This window comes from Cryptomeria japonica, chromosome 1, assembly GCF_030272615.1.
Source record: "Cryptomeria japonica chromosome 1, Sugi_1.0, whole genome shotgun sequence".
Lineage (NCBI taxonomy): Eukaryota > Viridiplantae > Streptophyta > Pinopsida > Cupressales > Cupressaceae > Cryptomeria > Cryptomeria japonica.
In genome coordinates this window covers 158,577,155-158,602,212 of record NC_081405.1, presented here as the reverse complement: position 1 = coordinate 158,602,212, position 25,058 = coordinate 158,577,155, and the positions used below count along the sequence as shown (strand labels likewise).

At 35.7% G+C, this 25,058-nt stretch overlaps 2 protein-coding genes across 2 annotated transcripts; both read right to left on the bottom strand.

Annotated features, from left to right (window-relative positions):
- Positions 1–7,020: 7,020 nt before the first annotated feature.
- On the bottom strand, positions 7,021–10,828 carry LOC131873609 (linoleate 9S-lipoxygenase A-like). Its single transcript, XM_059216505.1, has 9 exons — positions 10,457–10,828; positions 10,038–10,324; positions 9,703–9,943; positions 9,269–9,598; positions 9,065–9,150; positions 8,854–8,961; positions 8,436–8,740; positions 8,081–8,344; positions 7,021–7,983 (listed from the first exon to the last, which is right to left on the bottom strand). The coding sequence occupies exons 1-9, from the start codon at positions 10,704–10,706 to the stop codon at positions 7,209–7,211; spliced, it is 2,646 nt and encodes an 881-aa protein (XP_059072488.1). The 5' UTR covers positions 10,707–10,828; the 3' UTR covers positions 7,021–7,208.
- Positions 10,829–19,845: 9,017 nt separating this feature from the next.
- Positions 19,846–21,518, bottom strand: LOC131048256 (allene oxide synthase 1, chloroplastic-like). The gene has a single exon (XM_059222253.1). The coding sequence runs from the start codon at positions 21,461–21,463 to the stop codon at positions 20,039–20,041; it is 1,425 nt and encodes a 474-aa protein (XP_059078236.1). The 5' UTR covers positions 21,464–21,518; the 3' UTR covers positions 19,846–20,038.
- Positions 21,519–25,058: the final 3,540 nt, after the last annotated feature.

Genomic DNA, 25,058 nt, shown 5'->3' with positions numbered 1-25,058 from the left:
ACCAAAAACATTCAGAAAAATGTCCTAAAGAAAATACAAAAACATTCAAAAAAGTAAAGAAAAAATCATGCATCCAAACGGTGAACAACCACTCCGGTGGCACCTTGGGTAAGTGCGATGGCGAAAACCTGGCAAACAGGCACCACTCGTAAAGGCAATGGCTCCAGTATCTTTCAGGCTCGTTGTGATCACATTCATACATACACACATCCATCCATCTAACCATGGCTTGTTATAAATCTACAAATCCAAGAAAGTACTACATGCATCCTGCATCCCGCTTTTTCATAAATCATGTCCAACTTGGGGGCAATGCCCTTACAATCTAGATGATGGAAGTGGATTCTACATTACTGGTGATTCATTGGCAAAAACATTCAAAAATGACTCACAAAATCCAAAAACATTCAAAAATGTCTCGCAAAATCCAAAAAACATTCAAAAATGTCTTGCAAAATCCAAAAACATTCAAAAACTATTACACAAAATCCAAAAACATCGAAAAACCATCAAAAATCACACAAAAACATGACAACACCTTGTACATATTCATTCGAGCAGATACAAAACCAACATTAACACAGTACTCACACAATGACCATTTATCAATCGACCACACAATCCACATCCAACAAATTAGAAACTGTCTTTAAACAAGGATACATCCTTCCTTACCAAAACAAAGACAAAAGTGACGTTTTCTTTGACAAGAAAATTATTTTAAGCTATCAAATGCTTGGTTGATTCGTGAGTAATTCATTTGTTTATCTGTATCGGGATCTTTCAGCATTGTTTTGTATCGTTTGCGCATTATTTCCGATGAAGTTCTGGGGCATGTACTAATGGTGTCTACGTGGGAAGTTCACCAAGCTACATGATCTTATGCAAAATTCAGTCATAGATCATTGCAGCTTGCTGACTACAGCGTATACCTCGACCATATGGACATGAACCATTACCAAGGATCCATATTCTTTATTCTTTATGTATATACTGTTTGTTTACAGGTACAATGCTCATTCTTTGGTTCCTCCTCATCCAATTTGGATAAAGGTTTTATTTTCTTAGTACGGTATGCACTTGTCTCAGGATCTGATCAGCCTAAGATCAAGGAGGACGATCCAAGTCATGCATGAATGGAGATAATCCTTGTCTGTTCCGCAAGCAATACTCAAGTCAACTTGATCCATTATATCAAGTTGCTTGTATTAACTTGCTATATCAAATCCATGTAAGAAATACTCTAGTCATCTTGAATCATTATGTCAAGATGCTTGTATTCTCTTCCAACATTTTAAAAGCTCAATGATGAAAATAGAGCATTATGGATCGTCATTCCATCTCATCTGTATATACTGCATTCCGTTGCATTCCAACCATCCATACATTCATAATAGCTACATATCATGCATACATAGTCATAATAATGCATACTCTATTTTCCTCTTCTTCCATAGGAATGAGTCATAGGTCCTCCATTTCTTCTAACATCGAACCCCCCCAACCCTCCCCATCTTGATAATCAACATCACATACCCTTCATTGTTTCCCATCAACCCAATCAAGCCACGTTCATCACCATCCATCTCTAATAGGAGGGATTGTGTTTCCCATCCTCATTCATCCACAAAATTAAGCCAGTTACTCTATCTACACAGATACATCGACTCACACACACCTAGACTATCAACAGATACTCCGATCAAGTATCTTCGGGTCTCAACAGGTAATCGATCATGGTAATCCTAGACTACATCAGGTATTTATCATAATGGCCTAGTCTCAACAGGGCTGCCATGATTCCCCACAACCATCCATCACATGCACACACTATCAATTGATCAACCAATCAAACACAATCCAACGGACAATTACATCAATTGTCTACGTCTCAACGAGTATTTTTGCTTCATATACCTTGACTTCATCGGGCAATTGCATCAATTGCCTAAGTCTCATCAGGTCACTTTGATTCACTTACTCAGACTTTATCTTGTCCAAGCAAACAACTGGCATCAACTGTCATGCTTTGACCTGACCGGGGCAATTCAACCGATTGCACCAGATTGTTCAACCAATTTTGATCAATTGTATAGCATCACTCAAAAGAACAACCACCACATTTTCACTGTATCTCCTGCATGACCTAAGGGTACTTGCTGGCTTGTTGTTTCTTCATATTCACTCCATTTTCTCCCATTCTTTCATCATTAGTTCTAATTTCTTCTATTCTACCTCCCCTCCACTTTTCATTCTTTTTCGAGAGATCGCCCGATTTTTTGAAATTTTTTGGCCCATCTTTCGAGGGGCATACCACCCATTAAATTTACATTTTATGGGGCATTTCTTCACACCAATTTTTCTTTCTTTGAAACGACGCAATAAACCGCACCATCTCAAAGAGGGGCAAATGTAGTCACACAAATCTATCCAGCTTAATTAAATAAATATTCGCTATTTATTTGATTAAAAATCTACTAGCCATCAGTTAATTAAATTAATATTTAATTAATTCATCCCCAAACATTCTTCTATTAATTAAATAAATTATTCAATTTATTTTAATTAATTCATTAAATCAAATTCCATTCAATTAAATAAATAAAATCTATTTTATTTAATTAAGATCTCCCTTTTCCTCTTTTAAATAAATTAAATCAAACATTTATTTAAATCATTATCCCCACCCCACCCCAATTTTCCTACAAATGCAACTTGCACACATTTATTGAAATAAATGAATTTTTATTTTAAATAAAATCCTATTTTCCCTCACCCACCAAATCCACTTGCAAAATCTAATCCCCTTCTAGATTCTTCTAACCCCTTCCTAATTAGCCTAATCCATCCCCTAATTATTGTCACATTCCTAAGCAAAATGGAGTCACTTCTCAAAGCCTAAAAGTCTTTGATAACCATTAAAGGCTTTCAACCTTCAACCACTAAATGTCTCAAAGTCTTGGATAACCTTTGAAAGCTTCCAACCTTCAACCACTTAATCCACAAAGTCTTCAAAAACCATTAATGGTTAACCCAAACCCTCCTACATGGTTAAAACATTTGTTTTGACTCAACCTCTACCCAACCCAAGGGTCTCATCAGGCCTTTAATGCTTTGACCATGATTATCTCTTAATCATTTGCACAAAGGTTTATCCTTGGATTAACTCTTAATCCAGTGGGTAATCTTAATTTAGGCTTGACCCTTACCTTCTAGATAACCATGAGGTCTTCTCAGGCATTCAATGCCTCCAACCCCTTCTCTCAACCCAACCCTATGTTGACACTTGTCACCATTTTATTGGTGCAAATTGTGCACATGAATCCCCAACTTTCAAGCTTGACCCTTGATTAAACCCTTCAATCCTGGCCATCCATTGCTCAATTTTTCCTATAAATAGAGCCCATTCCTTCATAATCCAGATCTTGAAAACTTGCATGCATCTAGCTTATAGTAAAATCTAGAGAGTATTTAGCATAATTCACTTTGGTCTAGAATTAATCTTAGTTAGTTACATAATATCTCATTTCTTAGCTTGTTCATGTTTGCATTTTCATGAGTATTTACTTCATACACTTGAATCTCCATAAGATGTCCAAAAATAGTGTAAAAAGCTACTGAGAGCTACACTCATTTGGGAACTTGGAGAGAAGAGGAACAAGGGAGAGCTAATGGCGTAGGGAGCATCATGAGTGAAGTCTTAATCTTTATTCATTTTTATCTCTAATATGCTTCTATGCTTAATCTTTCTTGATAATGCTTTTTAATGGTTTAGTTTTATGTTGATTTGACTAACCCCCGGACTAACCATTTTATGGCATTACATATATAATATAATATTATATTATATTATATTATATAATACGTAACATATAGTATATTTTTAAAATTAAAATTACAAATAAAAATCGGATATCCGATTTTATCCGATATCTGATTTGCATAGGTAATTACCAAGCCAAGGTGTACTGACACCCAGGCCAAGCAAAAAGTCAACACGGATTTTCGTGTTTTTAGGCAAGTGAGGAAGGCTATTTTTTTCACATTGCCACTTTTTGGCCCCCCTTGATCCTGCACTAACCCAAACAAATAATATAAAATACTCCAATGTATGCATAACTCATGTAATCATAGTCATCTTAATCAAAAGCAAAAAGATAACCCACCAAGGACTCCTACATAACCAATTAATACAAAATGGGAAAAACCACAACTGTAGTCACACCTTGCCATGCACAACTCAATCTAACAAACATTAATTCCTTTGAACCTCATGAGGAATTTAAACAAGAAATGAAGATTTATCTTGCCTCAAACCTCTGCAATCCTCCACTCCCCATCCAAGCACACCTTTTGAGGTCTATTTTTCTTAATAGTCAATAACTTTGTTCTTTCCCTTGAAATGTGAACAAACAATATTGTCTCAACCACTAGGACAAGTTTCTAAGAAATATTCTAAAAAATATTATTATTAAAAAGGGAGACCAGCACTATAGAATCAATCTCACACATAATATTCTTCTATCCTTTTGCAAGAGCTTTTCCAAGGGCAAAGAGAATAGACGCTCACAAACTTCCATATGATTATTAGAGTGAGTGCCCATAAACTTAGAAAAGAGAAGTTGATTTGAGCTTGCATGATCTCATCCAATTCCACCAATCCTTTCTAAACCTAGCTCACCTTTATAAGATCCATATGCATTAATTTTTAGGAAAGCACAAGGAGGAGATCTCTTACCCATATGGATCACCTTCTTATAATTTTGAACTCTAGAAGTAGACTTGAATTGAGAAGTCGAAGGAAATGAGATCTTCAAATTATTGACAAGATGTTGAACAATAAAGCTGAAAGGATCCTCATCATAAAATTTATCCTCAATGGTTTCTCTAAGTATTCTATTAAGTTTTTGCCAGACTTGAATAACTACATGTTGAAGATCTTGGAACATGCATCGATTCCTTTGTAGCCAAAAGTGACAAGTAATAAAGGAGGGACTCATGTACCTAGCAACCATTAATAAAGAAGCTAAAGGAGGAGGTTTTCTCAAACTATTGCAAACCTCAACTAGGGAAGCAACATGAATTATAGGTCTATTATAGAGTTATGAACAAAACAACCATAATTTCTACGAAAAAGGGCAATGAAAAATTAGGTAGTTTGTAGGTTCATCATTTGTGCCACAAAGGAAGTAGATAAAAGACCCATGAAAACCTCTTTACATGTATTCTCTTGGGATAGGCACTTTTAATAATTAAGAATGATATACATATACCTCCACTTCCTTTCAAGTGCCCACAATAATTAAGCATGATATGTAGATTTAACATATTTTCTTTGTTTGCTAGCATTGGCATGTTGTGATGGTTAAGTTGTGGCATTGTTGTTATTGCCATCAAGGTTCAAACCTTGTTGGGTTGATATTGTTAAATGTTTACATGGGGATGAAGTCTCCCATTTGTGACCTCACTAGTTTATAGCTCCGGATCAAAAGTGTTTACCCCTTTTTTTTTTAAAAAACACCATATTTTCTTTGTTTCACAAATGAATGGTATTCTCATATGATCAATCAAGCACAATCCTAGTTTATTATCACTTTGAATTTGATTCTTATTCAATGGTTGGTTGGATTCTTCTCTTTCTTCTTTCCAAGTTTCACTGGATTTTGTGAGGGGTGGTATACTCCTTTGACGTGTATTGTTTAAACGTCTAAAATATTTGTTTGTAATAGAAACAATGGAGCTCGGTTTTTTGGAGAAGCATACCTTCCTTGAGAGCTCAGGGTTGTACAAATATGATTTTGAAGCCATGTTAATGAATTTTATTGCACCAATAATACATATATTTGCATTTTTTGTTGTTCTTTATATTGTTTTACCAACCAAAGAACCAAAAGGGTACTCTAGAGACTACAATAGTTTACATGGGGGTGGTATACTCTTTTGATGTGTGTTGTTTAAACATCTAAAATACTTGTTTGTAATAGAAACAATGGAGCTTGGGTTTTTGGAGAAGCATACCTTCCTTGAGAACTTGGGGTTGTACAAATATGATTTTGAAGCCATGTTAATGAATTTTATTGCACCAATAATACATATATTTGCAATTTTTGTTGCTCTTTATGTTGTTTTACCAACCAAAGAAGAACCAAAAGAGTACTCTAGAGACTACAATAGTTTGAAATATCATATGCTCATTACTCTCAGATTTTAGATTTTAGATTTCATCTATAATAACTGTCATCCATTATTATGTTCAATTTGGACCTTTGAAATATCACTTGACTTGTACAATTGAATTTGTAACATAGTACTTCATTCAACTTGCATATATGTTATTTTTATAATTACAACAAAATATAAATGAAATATTAAGATTTATATAAATTTTACCTTTAATTTCTTATTTCTTATGTACTTTGACTGGATCCTCATATGACTGCAAATGCTAGTAAGTAGTTTCATAAACCTAATTTGAACATTATTCTTAATATTTTATGTGAATATTTTGGATGGCAGAGAAACTCTTCTTTGCACAAAACATCACAAAATTTCGTGCAGATGCTCATATTTGTATTCTAGTGTTGTAATGCGTATCGATACGCAATATCCAGGCCAAAATTTTGTTGTGCGACAGGTTTATTGAAGCAGGTTTGCTACGTTTTGACATTATATTTTTTTTCCTGTTTATTAACTCTTTAGTCTTCAGACGAATATATATGTATTCTAGTGTTGTAATGCGTATCGATACGCCATAGCCAGACCAAAATTTTGCTATGCGACAGGGTTACTGAATCAGGTTTGCTGCGTTTTGACATTATATTTTTTTTCCTGTTTATTAACTCTTCAGTGTTTAGACGAATAGAAATTATTAAATGTTTAAAGATCTTGCCAATGAGATTGAACTTCGAAATTTGAACCAATTTTACCATTGCCTGTACTGCTTTAACTCTAATGTATATATCAGTTGTTATCCTGTACGGTCCACCCGGGACAATACGAAGCGAGAGAAGGAAACGAAAATTCTTTATTAAAATAAGATGAACTAGGTATGTGCCAACTCCACCTACTTCAACATGACTGCATTACATTTAGTGACAAATTAAATAGCTCGACAACGATGCAGAATCGTCGCAGCGGCTATTTTAAACAAACACTTATTGTAAACGAAATGGATACGATATTGACGTTGTCGCAAAGAGAGACAAAGATTAAATGGAAACGCTGTTTGGAATTCCCCTGCCAGTCAATCCACCCTCCCTGGAGAGGTCGGTGGTGTTCGGATAGAGCAGTGTGTATGGAACCTGTGATGGCCCATACCTGTTCTTCAGGTTGGAATTCTTGTTCCTCTCTGACACATTTTTCTCCACGCCAGCCAGAGCTGCAGAGAATTTTCCAAACGCTTGTTCGATGCCCTCATCGTCAGTCAATTCATGAGTGGATCCCTTCACCTGCCCTAAGTAGGCTTCATCCGTTGAATGCTTCGACAGAAGCTCTAACACCGCCATCACCGTGGTGGCCTGATTGGGGTTGGACACTGTTGAGAGCATAAACGCCTCTGGATCCTTCACCATTTGGGCATAGTCGAGGGAATGTTGCTCAGGAATTAGGCGTCTGCTGAGAGTGGGGAGATTGGGCATGTATCCTCCGTACGCATATTGCCCAAAGTTTACGGCTGCATGGTGAGCAGATGCAATCCAAATGATCGTTGTAATTGCTTCCGCCGCTTCCTCCACCGACTCCATCTGATACCATACACTTTCCTTCTTCAGGTCTCCATGCCCCACATTCACAGCTTCCTTCCACCATGTTTGCACTTCTGTGTCTTCCTTGATTGCATCGTCGCTCTTGTAGTAGAGAGACACATAATCACTCACCCATTGCTTTAAAGCGCCCCAGATCTCCAGACCGTCCACTGCATATGGGTAGTCTTCTATCGCAAGCCTCAATCCGTGGGGTGCCGTTGAATCTGCAACTGCCATGCCTCTGCAATTGCATAGGTACATCTCCTAGCTTAGAATAATTTATATGACACCAACATGGCATTTGACAGTAGGGACTAACAAAGAAGAGAGCACTATACCTTTTAATGAGATCGGCAGGCAAGCCCTGTTCATTAAGTTTCCAATGTTTATATGCTTTAGAGGACAACTCTATGGCGTATCGATAGGGTGTGAATCCTTCTTCAATAACGCCATTTGCATTAATAAGAATCTGCCGAGCAGATTGATTAATGTCCATGGTATCAAAATAATGAGGGAGTAATAACTTGTGAAGGGGATGCATTTTGCTTAGGTGCCTGTGAGTAGCAATGATGAAAGGCTCGATGACAGCATGAGTTCTCAACCTGCATCAAGAATGGAAAAGTTAACCATCGTGACATTATTTTGTCCACTCGATGCAAATAGACTTACTGTCTTGTTTCAATGTGATATTACCAATGACTGATTAACTGATGATAACCAGCATCGTTAACTCTTGAATGAGCTTTGGCGAGCAGCCACAGAGCGCCATCTTCTCCCTCTTGTGCAGGGGTGTAAACTTTTCTTTCAGCTTGGGTAAGACTGGTGTGAGGCAAACACAACTCGATCGCCACAACCCTCAGAATTCCTTGGTCTGTGAGGAAGAAGAGAGTGCGGGAGGCATACATTTTACGTTCATCTGATTCTTTGTTAATGCGTTCAATGTAGGGCATGTACGCATCGTAGTAGTCCAAGATAAAGAGTCTTTTTGCTTCCACAGCCTAATCAAACAGTTCACATTTAATCCCATCACAAGATTGGTCAAAGGATCACAATTTTCTCTCTTTTTGATATGTTGTGGAACTAGTTGAATCACTATATAGATATAACATACCTGCTGCACCGTAAGGCCATTGAGGTTTTTCTCAATATGTTCTGCCGTTATAGAACTGTTTTGAGGGCCATATAAGTCGGCGTCCAAGCTGCTTGTTGGAGGAAAGCTCTGTTCCAAGTTTAAGAGAAGAAGGTTAGCATTATAATCAATATTCAACTACAACATCAACATTAACATTAGATTAAAACAGGGAGCTTTTCAATTTGCTTGCCTGCAGACATTGAATGGCCATGGGATTGAGACCAGAAAGGGCATGTCGTGCAAACTCTTCGTCTGTCTTCCACGCATTTTCGTCAGCTGCAAGTCAGAAATAAAAATTTAAATTTGAAGTATCAATTATATGTTATTTTGTCGATGACTAATACTAGAAGAAATTGCTTAAACTTCAATTAAATAAATAGTATTGATCTCGCACCCTTAATAAGTTGGGGAACTGTGAAATTAATGAGAGATTGGTCCTGTGTGCTGAACAGTCCTTTAACCATTTGGAGAGGAATCAGATCTCGGCTAAGATCCATAACATTGTTGAGAGCCTTAGGGATGCCTTTGCTGTAAATATCTTTCACTTCTTGCAGCGAGTGGAACTCATCACCAAATATGGACTTGATGGTGGGTACCACCTTTTTGGCGAAGGCTCGCACCAAATTAGACCTGTAGTCGGACAGATTGATATGAGGGAACTTCTCGTCTGGGGGAATGTAGTATTGGGTGGTGGGCAACAGAGGCAAGCTCTCGAACTTCCGATCTGCCATATCATAAACATTATAATTGATTGAATCTCGAAACTAATTTAAACTAAAATCAATTAATACCAGACAAAGGCTTGAAGATCTATAATATTTAGAGAACCTGTTTTGCAGGGGGCACGTCCAGTTCTACATCTTCTGGGATAAGGAAGGTCCTGTGACCCACCGAGCACCTCCCTGCGGAGATCGGGACTACTATCTGGGTTACCCAGATCATTGTAAAGATCGTAGTCATACACACGCTCATAAAACTTTCTCTCTCCGGTACCATTTCCTCGCAGAGAAGCCAGCTCTCGCTTTCTCAGCGTCAACAAACCCGCCGGTGTTTCATTAGGAAGATGGCTCTGAAATCACCAATGTTCAGGGTACAATGCACATTAATAAAACGTTGTTCCTTGATCACTTCTAAGCTCTCAGATTATTTGTTTCAGATTATACCTGAGTAGTAAAGAATACCCGGTCCGTTTTGTTAAATAAATAGTAAGGATGAATCCAGGAGTTACAGACAAAGCGTATTGCTGGAAGTTTGCCAGGTACAGCAGAAAGAGAGAGCGATTTCAAGAAGAACTCCCTCGGGTGCGCGTTCCTGACCAACAATGCACCCGGCAATCCCAGTTCAGTCTTCCATGTGAAGCTGACGGAGAATTTCGAGTCACCAGCGATGGGACCATCCAGTGGATTCCAGCTTATTGATTCCTCCTCTCCTTTCTTCCCCAATCCCGAATCTATACCATTACCAGTCATTCGTTGGACAATCCTATAAATTAATTATGCCCAAGGTGCAGAAAAGAAAAATCAATATACCCACTTAGGATCCTATGGTAATAACTGACAATAAAAACCAGTAATAATATTACCTTCATGAATCTTGTCGCTGCTGACGAGCTGAAGAAAGACTTTCTGCCCGATCAATTCAGAGACTGTGTCTGCAATCGTGGCAGAGTAATCAGTAACATCCGCAAGATATGCTTTCATTAACACTACTTCTCCTTTGATTTCAAACACCCCTGGATTCCCATTTTTAGAGGGCAATGAAATGGTTGGAATTGTTGGAATCGTTGGAATCGTTGGAATTTTTGGAAGAGAGATGTTACCGAATAAACTCATCTGGGCTACACCTAAAAACTATCTTACTCCAAACACTTTCTCGCCAAGGCTTAACGTGTAAGCTGGCGATCAAACGAACTCTTAAAACACTCACACTAGTTGAGATTGAGATTGACATTGGCTGCTCCACACGTCTATTTATACACAGACGGGCGAGTTTTGACGGTAATGGCTTCTCGCCGTTTAAAGAAACGTGTTTTATACCTCACCGGGAAAATAATAAAATGGCATCACTTCTACACCTCGGGTTATCTTTCATACTGCAACCCAACTTGCACTCTATCCTGATTTCAAAATCTTATCCATGCTGTCAGTCACGTGGTTTCCAATCTTCTCATAAATGTGATGACTGATTCTGCTGTGATCATGATCTAGCATTAAAATTTTCCAAAACTTCGTTTCAGATGAGGCAGGCTGCAGGATATACAGGAATATCGGGAATGCATGGTCTAAGCTATTCTGGCTTCAAAACGAACCTTCCGTACAGCATGATAGCGACGTCTTAGTCAATTGCAGTCGTTTATGGCAAATTCGATGGTGTAAAACGCGCATGTTAGTCAATTCGTATTGCCATTTTGAAGCCAAAATAGATGCGTCTGAATGCATGGGTGAAAGTGAAAACCTTTTTTAATTGATACGGATAATATTTTACTAATATTTTGCGACTCGAGTATCCTGGGATTTATTTATTTAACATCATCTCGGATTTTAGTTTTTCGCATGTGCGCAATGGGTGAGAGCAAAAAGATTTGGCATGCTGCCATTTATGTTTTTGAAGAACTGTTTGCTTCCCAAATTGATTTCGTAGGCGTCATCCGACCTAATTATCTAGATGTGAAAACTGTGTGTTTTAAATTAAAAAAAAGGATGTGGGAGCCGTGATAGCAACTTTTGAATTTAAATAAAAAGGTTACAATATTGAAATTATGCTTGCTTAAAACAATTTTCTATTCTTAAATAGTGTTTTGAGTAGAGTGATTTTGCAAACAATCCGGTATTTGATATAGTGGTATATTTTATGGATTAAAATAGCATTTGTCAATTTTCTTCAATTTTATATATTTATGTTAACTTTTTAAAAAGTTAGACTAATTTTGATGGAATAACTTAATATAATTGTATAATGATAAATGTCATAAATTATTAAATTTTATTCATTTCTAGATCTTTAACATTTCTTTATTCCTACATGTACGTATTTGAATATATTTGATCTTATCCAAATCCTATTTGCATTAATTTTCACACATTTGACTTATTATCAACAAACTTCAAACTAGTACACGTCAAATGATAAAGTAAAACAAAAAAAAACCTTCATTTTCATTTACAAAAAACTTTGGTCCATCGTGCAACCTATGAGTTTTGGACGATTGCAACATGCGCTACCCAAATAGAAAGCCATTTTTTTAGCTTAGTTTGACAAATCATCATCAAGATGCCAAGAAGATAGCAACAATGTAAAAGAGATAAGTATTTATGCATTTTTGGTTTGAAATTTTGATCAAAATGTAGTTTTCAAATAAGTTTTTATAATGAAAATTTGTTTTAATTTTTAAGAAATGTTATTCCACCCCCAAATGTGCCAAATTCTCCACCACCTCCTCATTTATACCTTGTTGAATAGTAAACGCAACAAACACCTCCATCATTTCATAGGCATCCTACAGGATCACAAGAAAACATATTAGGGGAAATAGAAAATAACTAAAAAACAACTTGAGGAATTGATTACAAGGTTGAGAGATCCTACTACAACAAACTTGCATAGGACAAGCCTCGCCAGATCTTTGCAATTCATTGTGTCTCATGTAGGTTCATTGAGTGATAAAATTAATTTATGGTCTAATAAAAGGGAAGAACAAAGATAATTATATGCGAACAACCTATCATATAAGCAAGTAAAGAAAAGAAAATTAACAACAAATCTACCTTGTGTGCCCTCGTCATTGACCCCTGAACCAATCAACCCTTAGCAACTAGATTCAAGAGATTCCCCATCCATTGATGCAACCATGAAGGGATAAGAATAATTTTTGGGATAGGTGGTGGATGGTTTTTGATCAACCTTTGTGTAATAATCATGAGGTGTGGTAGTATTTTTTAAGGAAACTTTATTTTGAGTTTGCCCTCAATGAGATTACAAACTTTTTTGATTTGTTAGATTGATACACTAGAGGTGGGGGTTCCTCACATGACAGAGTGGGGGCACAACTTGACCCAAACCTACCATCAAGACTATTGGGTAGACTTGCAGTAGAGCATGTGACTATTCCTTCGGTTGTGAAGGAAAATGTTGAGGTGGATACATTAGACTCCATTAGCTCACTCACCCAGAACCTTATATAGTATGCGACACTTGTGATGTGGGTGAGTTTTCTAGGCCTCGAGTGCCAGTTCCTTTTTGTCAATCCTACAGTGCTATTTGCACTTATGATCCTATAGTAATCAGAATACAACTACGCAAGATGCATCAGTTGCAAAAAGGATGTCCATGACAAAGTCTTTGCTGAATGAAACATTCGACTTTGATGCTTGAGTAAAATTTAGCAAGTTTATTTAATTATTATTATTGATTTTTACTCTATAAGGTAAGAATAACTAAATTACTTGATCTAACTATTATAACTGTCATAACCATCATCTATTCTCTTACAACTTCTAAAAAGTGTCCAAGCACCTCAAAATAGAATATTTCTAGAGGGGTCACCTAGCTATTTTTTTCTTTCCCTAGAGGACAAATGATAAAAATAGCTTTGCCTTTACGTGCTCTCTTTCACTAGCATTGGTTAAACGATTTAAACTCTTATGGGTAAATTACAAATGATATTAGGAAAATAATAAATTAAAGGATTTACAAGGTTGATGGCACCTAAATCCCAACCAAACCACTACAAATTTTCAACAAACACCATGACCATCATCATCTTCTTGAGTTATTAATTTTTTGTTTGGCTTTGATAAGGTTGTAAAAACCTTCTTAGCTCCTAACAAAAGTTCTAGATTTGAGCCAACTCATTGATGCCTTATTATACCAAATTTTTCATCTTCTTTTGATTTTTCTATAAATCCCATTGAAAGTTGAATCCACTTTAGCAATCATAGTGGTTCTAAAACCACTTAAAACCTTTCAACTAAGATCCCCGCTTTTTCCACCTTTGAAAGTTATAAAGAGAACCTTAGGCTTCAAGAAGGTTATTAAAACCTAAGTGTTGGAAGGCAACAAAGGTTTCTAAAGCTTGGCCAAATGTTGACACTTGCTTAGCCCAATTCTACCAAACAAAGGGAGTTGAAAAAAAAAAATTGAGCAATGAGATTCTAAAAACCTTGTCGACTATCAACACAAGTTTTAGAACCTCTTTTCTAAGTATAAACAAAGGGTTATGAATTGAAAGAAAAATGTCAACAACTAAAGGCATTTTAAAATAACAAAAGTTGTTGCCAAGTGCATGAGGGAAGAACAAAAGTAACAACTTGTGGAGCAAAACAAATTCATAGGGGTATGACAAATAGGGGTGCCAACATCTCCTAAAGCTCAAGCTAGCTAGCGACTCTGTTGTTGTAATAGACTGGTATGTAGTTCCAAAGTCAAGCATAATTCTAGTTTAAACATATATAGGGGAAGAAATGATATATGGAGCAAAACTAAGCTGAGTCGAAACAAAGGTCAATAGTTCCAAAACCATATCCACATGATCCAAAGTCATAAGAAGAAACAAATTAGTTTCAGTTATTTATATTGTTGGTTGAGACTAGGCCTTGCCAATCGCCAAGCATTTAGTTATGGAAGCATTAAAAGGAAAGCTAAGAACAATATCTTAGATTGTAGATGGAACAAAAGTTTATATGAATATTTATGACTACTATATAAATTGTGACACCTTTTAACTTTCAACCCAAACAATCTTGTTTCTTACCTTGCTTATGTTATTGACTCAACAAATATTGACCTGACTAATTAACTACCCAATTCTACAATTAATTATGTTTATTCACCAATTTTATTCTATTGTTGATTCATATGTCCAGATACATGGAACATATCAAACAAGAACCTCACAAGAAAAATGTTTTCTCAACGTGTTGTCCAAAATGCTTCACCTACCCACACGCGGCTGAGTCTCGTATGTGCACATCGGAAACACTAGACCTTATTCCATCAATACTATCTAAGACTTTTGTCCACTTGGTGGTACCAGCCAGCCCTTCGCCGGGTATTCCTCCACATCCTGTCTGTTCCGAAACAGACTCCACACACAAATCACGGATTGAAGATTTGGTACTGCTTCGAAAATATCTCCATTACAAATCCCCTACACAGACTCAAACGATTCCTGCACGAGACGATGGTGTGCATGCACTCCAAGATCCATGGGTTAAATCTACACCTTACACGGATTGATCCGGTTTTCTGAACATCACAATTATGATTACTTATGGAATCTACACCTCATAGCTATGACCGAATTGGTAGGATAAAAGAGAATCCGAGGCGAATACTGGCAGAAGTGACGCCATTGTTCATTATTTTGTTGAGTGGGGTAAGGAAGGTACACATCAGGACACAGTACAAGTTACAACGTTGATATCAAGAAAGGCTGGAAGTTGCAGGTTGAAAGCTTATCTATGGCGAATATTGGTAAGAGGTGACGCCATTTTTCACTTAAAAAGATCTCGTCCATTTGCTTTTCTATATTTTTTCAGTCCCTTGCAAACATCTGGTAGAGTTTTAATGGTCGATATTCATTGTTGCGGTGGGAAAGCGGTGACTGCTTGAATTGAATTAGAAGCGACTGAGAAATATTATTGCTTGCAAACGAGGGATAGATAAAAAGGTCAAAATCATCTATATCACATCATCGACCGATAATTGTGAGATAGATACTTTGGGCTTCACGATTGTTCATTATGGATTCATTCTTAAACATACAGGTAGCTTAAGTAAGATGCGCTTTAAACAGGTTGAGTGAGGTTAAAAGCACATCTTTCACAAATGTGGTCAACTTGATCTTTCTAAAGTTGGAGGAACATATAAGAGGTCATTAACATGGTATTTACCATGTAAGGAATCAAAAGAAAATAAGAAAATCATGTGTTGATTTAGTGGGCATTTGAAAAAAATTTGTCATTGAAAATATATTAATGTGTCCAAAGAATCTGGAGAGTGATGGGTGTTGAGTAAGACTACTTGGGAAGCATGCAAGACAACGAAAATAATATTGGTTGCTCCCAAATCAATGGTAACACCATGCCCATCATTCCCACAGTCATCATCAAGTCCTTCTCTTTCACTACATGATGTCTACATTACTAGCATAATGATCACTCACATATTAAGGAACTTTATATAGAGGTCCATCGAATCCTTAATTTAAATGTAAGTAAATACTATATGAAATAACTTCTAAATTGAGTTAACGATTTGATTACTTTTTGGGAGATTCTAAATTCATGTTTGCCTCTTATTTTTTGATGATTAGCATGGTGAATGCATCATTTGGTCTCCTATAATGCTTAAATTGTTGATTTTCAATTTCTAATTGAAATTAAGGCTAACGATCATATATTTTCTTGTGCCTACAACCCTATCTATGGTATCATGCTCACAATTACATAGAAAAAAATAAAATTGCATAAAAGAATTGATTTATAAGGAAGATCACTGATTGTTGATGCATGTTTATCATTGATTATTTCTCCCTGATTAATATATTTTTTTCCATAAAAAATGATTGTTATGTCCTGACACATTGATTAATTAAGTTCTCTTGTATCCTCCCTTCCCATGACCCTACTCAACAAGACGATCATATCAAACATGTTTTCATTAAATTACACTCCACAATTTCTTTGGTAACTACGAATTGCCCATTTTTATTACTTTGATCTAGTAATTTCTATGTTATTGAAGAATAAGTATTTCTTCTCTTGGAAGTAGTCAACAAAAATCAAATCTATATTATCATATTCTTCATTACCAATAGCCCAAATGTGAATCTATTAAGAGCACAATCTAGTTTGGCTATTATCATATCATCAATCAACTGAATTTTCCTTTATTTTAGTTTGGTAATGTTTAACAAAAGATAAAATTAGGTCAATGTATTATGAACTAAGGGAGGGAAACCTATAGCATGTGCTAAACCATTGGTAAATTTGGGTTTTTCTCTTTCTCTTCCAAATTTTCATTCAAATTAAGATGCCCTAACTTACTATCCCCTAACTTGGATAGGAATTTATTGATCATTATAGCTATTAGTAGTCCTAGCATTTGGATTTCATTTCGCGTGGTTTAGATAATACAAAAAATAATATAAGATAATGGTTTAAAGAAGATTTTGGTGAATGACAAGGAATACAATTCTACCTTGGTATGTGGAAAAGCTAATTCTATAGGTTGGATTTTGGGAAAACCTCACTCTCAATAGGAAAATAATAAGGTTTGAATTTATCAAGCAAATGTTTATGAAATTGTGATGAATTTGGACATGAAACTCTTGTACCTATCTTCCAACATAAGTTGTTTTGAGGAAAAGTAGGATTTGTAGATGCTTTTGCAAAGAATTTAATAACAGAAGCATGAACTTGGTCAAGCGACAACACTTCGATCTTCATTTGAATGTTTCATAATTACAAATAATCTTACTTTAAGACTTATCCCCTTAAAAAGCTTTGGTGCTTTATTGAACCCTATCAATGATTTAAAAGTTGAGTATTTACCTTAAAATGAACGATTAATGAAGTATGCCTTTTTTTTTCATAATATTTCAATAATCATCGAATATTGTTTTTGTTTATTACTTATATCTTATTTGGATATATGCTCAAATCGAGCATCTGCCTTTGGCACCAAAACATGTCGCATATATTCAAGGAAGAAATAAAAAACAACACCACTACCTCGCATACTTCTAGAGACCAAATCAAACATAGCAATATTGCTATTATCAAATAAGGAGGAGTTTCATAAGCATATAATATAACGATATCTTAAGAAGAGCAAAAATCTCTTCATCATAATAGATTAGATCAGTTTGCCAGTGTATGATTTCCAAAGATAAATCAGAGACCACAAGGACATTTCATCCAGTCCATAAAAGATACATACTGTAATATCATATATTTATAGAAATTGTATGTTCAGAACCGATATAGGGTTTATAACGAACCATTAATTATCACTATATAGAATATTGGTTATCAATATCCATAATTAATTCATGTTTTAATAAGAAAGAAAGAAATCTCTTGCAGTCAATTTGAAGTAAATTGTCTCTTAAGGGGACGTTACACATACCGTGCTTCTAGAAATCAACCTGTATGATTTGGCATTGTAATATAACCAAAATGGAAATATCCACTAGCATAACTCCTGGTTTCACTTCTAGTTTCCGATGCTTGTATCACTATATCAAAAGCCTTGGTTGAATCCAACCTTCTGAGATTTGTCTTGATAGTTAAATATAATTGTCAATTTCATGGACTAAATCGTTCCAACACTCATCCATTTTTTTGAATAAAGGAATCTTGTCATCATAAATGTGGTCATCTAGGACAGCTTAAAATGGTTCTTAGGGCACCTAGCTCATACTTGGACTGACCTGAGAATTCTTATTGTACATCCATGGTCTTTGAAGTTTTTCTCATTCCATCTCATTTGTGGGTCCCCTCTACGTGCATCTAAGACATACGAGGAGCAAACCTAGAGTCTCAAGAACATGCCCTAGGTAGACCTGTATGTATCCATGGCGAATAAGGGAAATAAACACTTTTTAGAAATGAAAAATAATAAATGTAAAACTTAAATCTTAAATTAATTCTAAAAGTGACTAATATAAATTGGTTTGATTTATCTTTGTATTTTATTCGAATTATCACTTATTGGTCACTTTATATATTTAATTTTGGATATAAAAAGTGAATCAAAATATTTTTTTATATTTTTAATATTATATTTTGCATAGCATTGCCCAACTTCACACATAAAAGAATTTATGAACCACCAAACCCAAACAAGCAATTCATGCTTTGTTGTTATTTTGAAGATGATCTTATAGATTGTTATAAAAAATAGATATTCAATGTTGACTGCCAGTAGCCTTTGAAATGATGTCACTTTACTTCATTTAGTAGTCTTTCTTGGAGTTTGTTCACATTTTTTTTTAAATTATAATTTTTTGGTCATAAAATTTCACAATACTTTCATTATAAAGATCTAATTTCTACCATTTTACTATGATAATTTGGGCACATGTCAATTCTGTGATATAAATATAATTTCATTACAACTAAAAAAATAGTAGTAGAATGTATTGTACTCAAAGAAAGAGGCTATTTTCAACATGTGAATAGAGCTCAAACACATCTTTGCTTATTTCTTCCTCTAACTCCTCTATTGTACAATAAAAAACTTCTCTTATTGTGATATGCAAATTGAGATGAAGAGTCATTATGTACTTATATCCAATTAAATGCTATATGGCACTTGATAAATACCTACCACTCCTTTAGGAAACACAATCACCCCTACTAGCGAACTAAAAATAAACCCAAACCTCTAGTCATAAAATAAAAATAACAATTATTTATTAATGATTTAACTTTGACTGATAGATGACAATTATATAGTTCTATAATTTTGAGACATTAGATCTTAGTTTAGCATGTCAATAAACATTTTAAAGATTTCTTTATAAAATTCTTCGGTTATCCATTGGTCCAATGCTGCTATCCAATTTATAGAAAATTCTATATAAATTACAATTGGCATAACCGTTGCTCCTCCATTACTATATTGGTTTAAAATTGTTGAATTGTCAACTGAAACAAATAGACCAAAAAAAAAACCTAAATTCAAATATTCTATTTTAAAATTGTATACACAAAAAATACTATTCTACATCTAAGATATTATAAATTAAATTAACGTATCTTATATGTACATATCAAATTATACTCTCTAACATATAGATATACTCTCTAACATATAGATATAGATATAGATATAAATTAGCATAAACCTTGCACCTCTTTCTGATGAGTGTTATGCAGGCTGACGATAATAATGCATTAAAGTATTTTGGTAATGCATTAAAAAAACTGTTTTGTCGTTTAATTTTCACAGACAACTATGCATTCATTGGAAAGGAAATTATCGGTCATTATCACCGAGTATTATAATGCAAATAAGCACGTTATCATCCCGGAGGTATACAAAAAGACGGACTGACATTAGCCACTCTTTATTAAGTAGAGGTATACAGAAAGACTAGACAGACATTAAAGAAAGTAATGACATCAACTAATGACATCAAAGAGAGACAGACGCGGAATTAAGAAGTGGCCTTCTGCAGGGAGGTAAAAACAACTTTAGTGGTTTTGGACCGGTCGATCTCGAAGGAATCGTAATGAGAGAACAGATGCGCCACCAGCAGCCGTGATATCATCACCACGAAGTTCTTCCCCGCACACTGCTTATTATTCACCGTCGTCTCCTCAGTCTCCGGTCCATTCGACCACAGCACATATCTCAACAATTTCTCCCCTTCCTTTCCAATGAAACGCCGCGGAAGAAACTCCTCAGGATTGTCAAACACCTTGGGATCTCTGGTGGCAAATGGCTGATACCCACCAAGCATCTCTCCCTTCTTTACAGCATATTTCCCATCGTGCGACTCCACCACCAAATCTTCTTTCGCATGTCCATACTGAAACGGCACGGGCGGCTCGATCCTCAGCGCTTCATACACTATCGACCGGACCAACGCCATGCTCTCCAGTGCTCTCATGTTCATTCCTCCGTTATCTTTAATGGCAGATCTTACTTCTTCTGCCAGATCTGCGTGCAGCTGCTTGCCCGCCGCCGCAAGGTGTTCTATGAGGCTGGGAAAAAAAACGAACATTCCTCCGAAGGTGTTGAAGCATATGTTGAACACCAAATTATGACACGCCTCGTCTCGCTTTAAGCCGAACTGCTGCTCCGCTGCGTCCAGCGCCTCTTTGCCATACGTCCAGAAGAAATCGTACACTTTGTTGTAATCCCCACGCACAAGCAGGAACGGCAGAGGGACAGCGTGGATGGTAACCTCCTCCAAGATCTTAGGAAGCACGCCAGTGCTTGCAATCGGAGCGAGCTGAAGCCCAATCCACTTCTGAACATAAGTAGGCCCATTCGTTCCCAGACTGGCAGGTCCCGAATCTACAGGATTTCTGTTCAGCACCGACCTGCACAGAAAATTAAAACACATTTGCAAATTCTCGCTGGTATATTCGGCCTTGCCGGACTCAGCAAATTGTTTGTCAAGCTTAGCCCACAGCTCTCCTGTGGCCCGTTCGAACTCCGGAAACCATTTGGTTGCGTTGCTCTTAAGTACATGGAAGCAGAAGTTCTTGAGCTTGGTATGATTTTCTTCAGAAGGGTCCAAATACGAGAGCACCCGGTAGCCACCGGTAAAGTCTGTGCTGGGCATGTATGTGCCAGTGAAGACGTTCTTCTTTTCTACTTTACTCACATCGAAGAGTATGGGAAAGCTCTTGGCGTCCAGTAGAATTATGACGCGAGGATCGGGAAACAGAGGCGGGCCAGGCGGCATATTTACTCTGAATACAGTGCTCTTATATTTCTCAATGCGGTTTTTAAAGAAAGCATCTACACCTTCCTTCACGAAATAGTCGAAACGATCTGCAATGGCTCCGAGGATAGGCAGGCCATAGCTTCCAGGGACCTCTTGCACTCCTTCATTGCTCGAAGAAGCCATTCTTAGCCTTTTCTCAACTCTCAAATCAAACAATCACTTTGGAATCTGAAAGCGATAATTCGAAACCAGCTTGTGTAGATCAAAATACCAACACAAGTATTTATATAGCTTTATAGCTTTAACAGTTGTTCGGGTTTAAAAGTCTCAATGGGTAAGTAACTCACGGATTCACCTCTACAGTCCATCAGTGAATTTCAATTGCCGACCACTGAACAGAAAATGATGTGTTAATCGTCAGTGTCTGTATGATTGAGAAAGGTCGGAAATACTATAAAATTCGCGCACGTCCCGATCGAGGTTGATCTTCCACGATTTTCGACGATTTTATTTGGTCATTTAAAACGTTATCCAAATTGAGTAATGATGCTCGTGGAAGACACGGAAATATGCCCCACGTTATCCACAATTTGCTTGAGAAACTTTCTAAGCTTAAATTTCACGCCTGTTATATTTTTATTCGATGTACAGAGTTGAATTTTTTATCAAACGTAAATGTGAAAATGTTTATTTTTCAATTTATTGATTAAATGTTAGAGCCATAGTTAGAGGATCTTGTAAATTTGAGATATTTTAATTGTAAATAAAATATTCATGAATAAATAGCACGAGAAGTATTGGCTATGCTATGGGATGGGAGGGAGATGGTATAAACTCTACAGATGGAAGGTGTAATATTAGTGAGTATGTAAGTAATAGGTAGATGTCGGAAGAATGCTGGAAGAGATGGATGTATTAAGATAGATGATGCAATGCTACAATTTCTTGATTCCATATTAAAATCATCCACAGAGTCTAACATATAAAATGAGCATAAAACAATCTCAACACAAAATATCAAGAAAATAACAATAACATCATAAATTTACAATTAAAAAGGCTTACAAAAGTCGTGCACAATATAGATGCATAGAAAATCCATTCTCCATACCCTACCCACTAAATCATTGAAAACCTTTAGTTTAATATATGTAGTCACATAAATCTGTCCACTTAATTAAATGAATATTTACTATTTATTTGATTATTTAACCATCAATAAGCAGCTAATTAAATTAATATTTAATTAATTTCATCATCAAACTCTTCTCCTATTAATTAAATGAATTATTTAATTTATTTAAATTAATTCATTAAGCCACACTCTAAATCAATTAAATAAATAGAACACATTTATTTAATTTAACCCCTTTTCCATATTTAAATAAATAAATAAATATTTATTTAAATCCCTAAAATACCCCCCCACTTGCATTCTCCTGCAAATGCAAGTTGCACCTATTTGGTTGAAATAAAGTAATTTTATTTTAATTAAAATCCTATTTTCTCTCACCCACCAAACCCACTTGCATCTTAAACCCATTCTAGATTCTTCTAAACCATTCCTAATTAGCCTAATCATCCTCCCTAATTATTGTCACATTCCTAAGCAACTTGAAGTCACTTCTCAAAGCCTCCAAAGTCTTTGAAAAACATTAAAGGCTTTATGTCTTCAACAAGTTAACCCCCAAAGTCTTCCAAACCATTAATGGTTCTTACATAACTATTTATGGCTCTTACATAACCATTAATGGTTAATTCAACTTGCCCACATGGTTAGAGGCTTTCCCTCTAACTCAACCCTCATTTAACTCATGGGTCTCTTCAAGCATTCATTGCTTTGACCATGGTTATCCCCACTAACTCTTGCACAAGAGTTTGTCCATTGGATAAAGGCATTATTCATTGGATAAAAGTTTTATTCATTAACTCAAGCCTAAACCTTACCTCCTAAGGTAACCTTCAAGTCATCTCAAGCATTTAATGCTTCTTGCCTCTCCTCTCAAGCCATCTCATGTTGACATTTGTCATCCTGGGATTGGGTTGAAAGCCCTCACATGGATCACAAACCTATCAATCCTAACCCTTGTTGAGATTACTCAATCTCAACCATCCATTGCCCTGTTTTTCCTATAAATAGAGCCCATACCTTCTTCATCCAAATCCAGAAATCTTGTATGCATCAAACTTATACGAAATTTGAGAGAGCATTTAGAAGCACTTTTCTTTGTTATTTTGGATAAAATTAACATAGATTAATTAGGTATTTTCTCATATTTAGCTTGTTTGCATTTGCATAATTAGTCATTTTCATAATCTTGAATCTCCATAAAACATCCATAATAGTGCAAAAAGTTAAGGGCTACACTCATGTGGAAATTGGAGAGGAGAGGAACAAGGGAGGAGCAACTATGAGCATATTGGAGGGCATCTTGGAGGGTTTTGTGTCTTTCCTCCGTTTTTTTGTGCTTTCCATAATCTATTTTATATCTCTCTTGATATGCATGCTTAGGATTGTAGTTTCATTCATCTTTCATTTTTTATTGCCACTAACAACACTAACGTTTGAATCTTATGTTTCTTGCATCCTTTTCAGCATGCATTAATATATATTTTTTCTTTGCTCACAAAATCACTCCTAACAAATCTTTGACTCGCTATTTTTAGTAACCAGGTTGCAGTAGTTCCTAACAAATTGAGCCACTAAAAGTTATTTCTAATAGCAAAAATAGTTATAATCGTCTACTAGTTTTGTGAAATTAGTTGGTGGTCAATCGCCTAATTCTTAAGAGGCCATTTGCACACTCTCCCCTTATAATTTTTTTGAACATCTTGGTTCAAGCTTATTTGCATAAAAGCAAACTTCAACAAATTAAAACATTGAGAATCTTAACAACCTAACTATTACATTTTTTTGTGATGTAGGATTCTTTTTAACTCAAGTTGCTACTGCATAAAACATCTAGGAAATATTTTGGAATAGATGCTAGATCCATCCTTCTAACTTGAAGAATCAACTCATAGTTATACTTCCACCAGATTATATATCTCCACAAATCATCATATATTTTCTTCTTTCGTTTCCAATCTCTTGTTGAAATAAAGATCATCATCCTCTATCAATTAGTTCTCTTCCTCTTGTACTATCTCCTTGAACAATTAGTACTCCTTGTCTTAAAATTGTCACTTCCCTTTGCATCACTCGTAATAACTCCTACTCCAACTACACATAAATCATTAGAAGTAAAAATAAAGTCAAGGAATAAAATTCTCTGGCAAGTCCTTTCTCATCCTCTACATTATGCCATTCAGACATGCTTTCTATTTCATATTTTGTGAGGTGACATTCATTTATAAGCTTAATGTGATGTTGTTCACAAGAAAAATCTTTGTGGACATTTGCATTTTCACCAAAGTTGTACATATTTATACTCTTTCCCTCAATCATCCTTTGTTTTTAGGGGGAAGTGACGATCTTCTACTTTTTCTTCATTACTAATGGGATTCTCTAGACATTCATCTAGCTACCTCTAATAAGGCATGTTTTCTAAAATCAATAAATCAATTCATCACATATCCAGGGCTCCCAGAGATCTCCATCTCTATTGTAACTTCATCCCTTATGTGGAATGCTTCCACTATTACAATTCTTTGGACCTCCTCTTGTGATAGGCTACATTTCTTCTCATTGCAATATTCCAACTCTTCTCTTCTTGCATTGTAATCTTAAATTCTTTCCCCTTCTTTAGGTTAAGATAACTAAAAAACTCCATCAAAC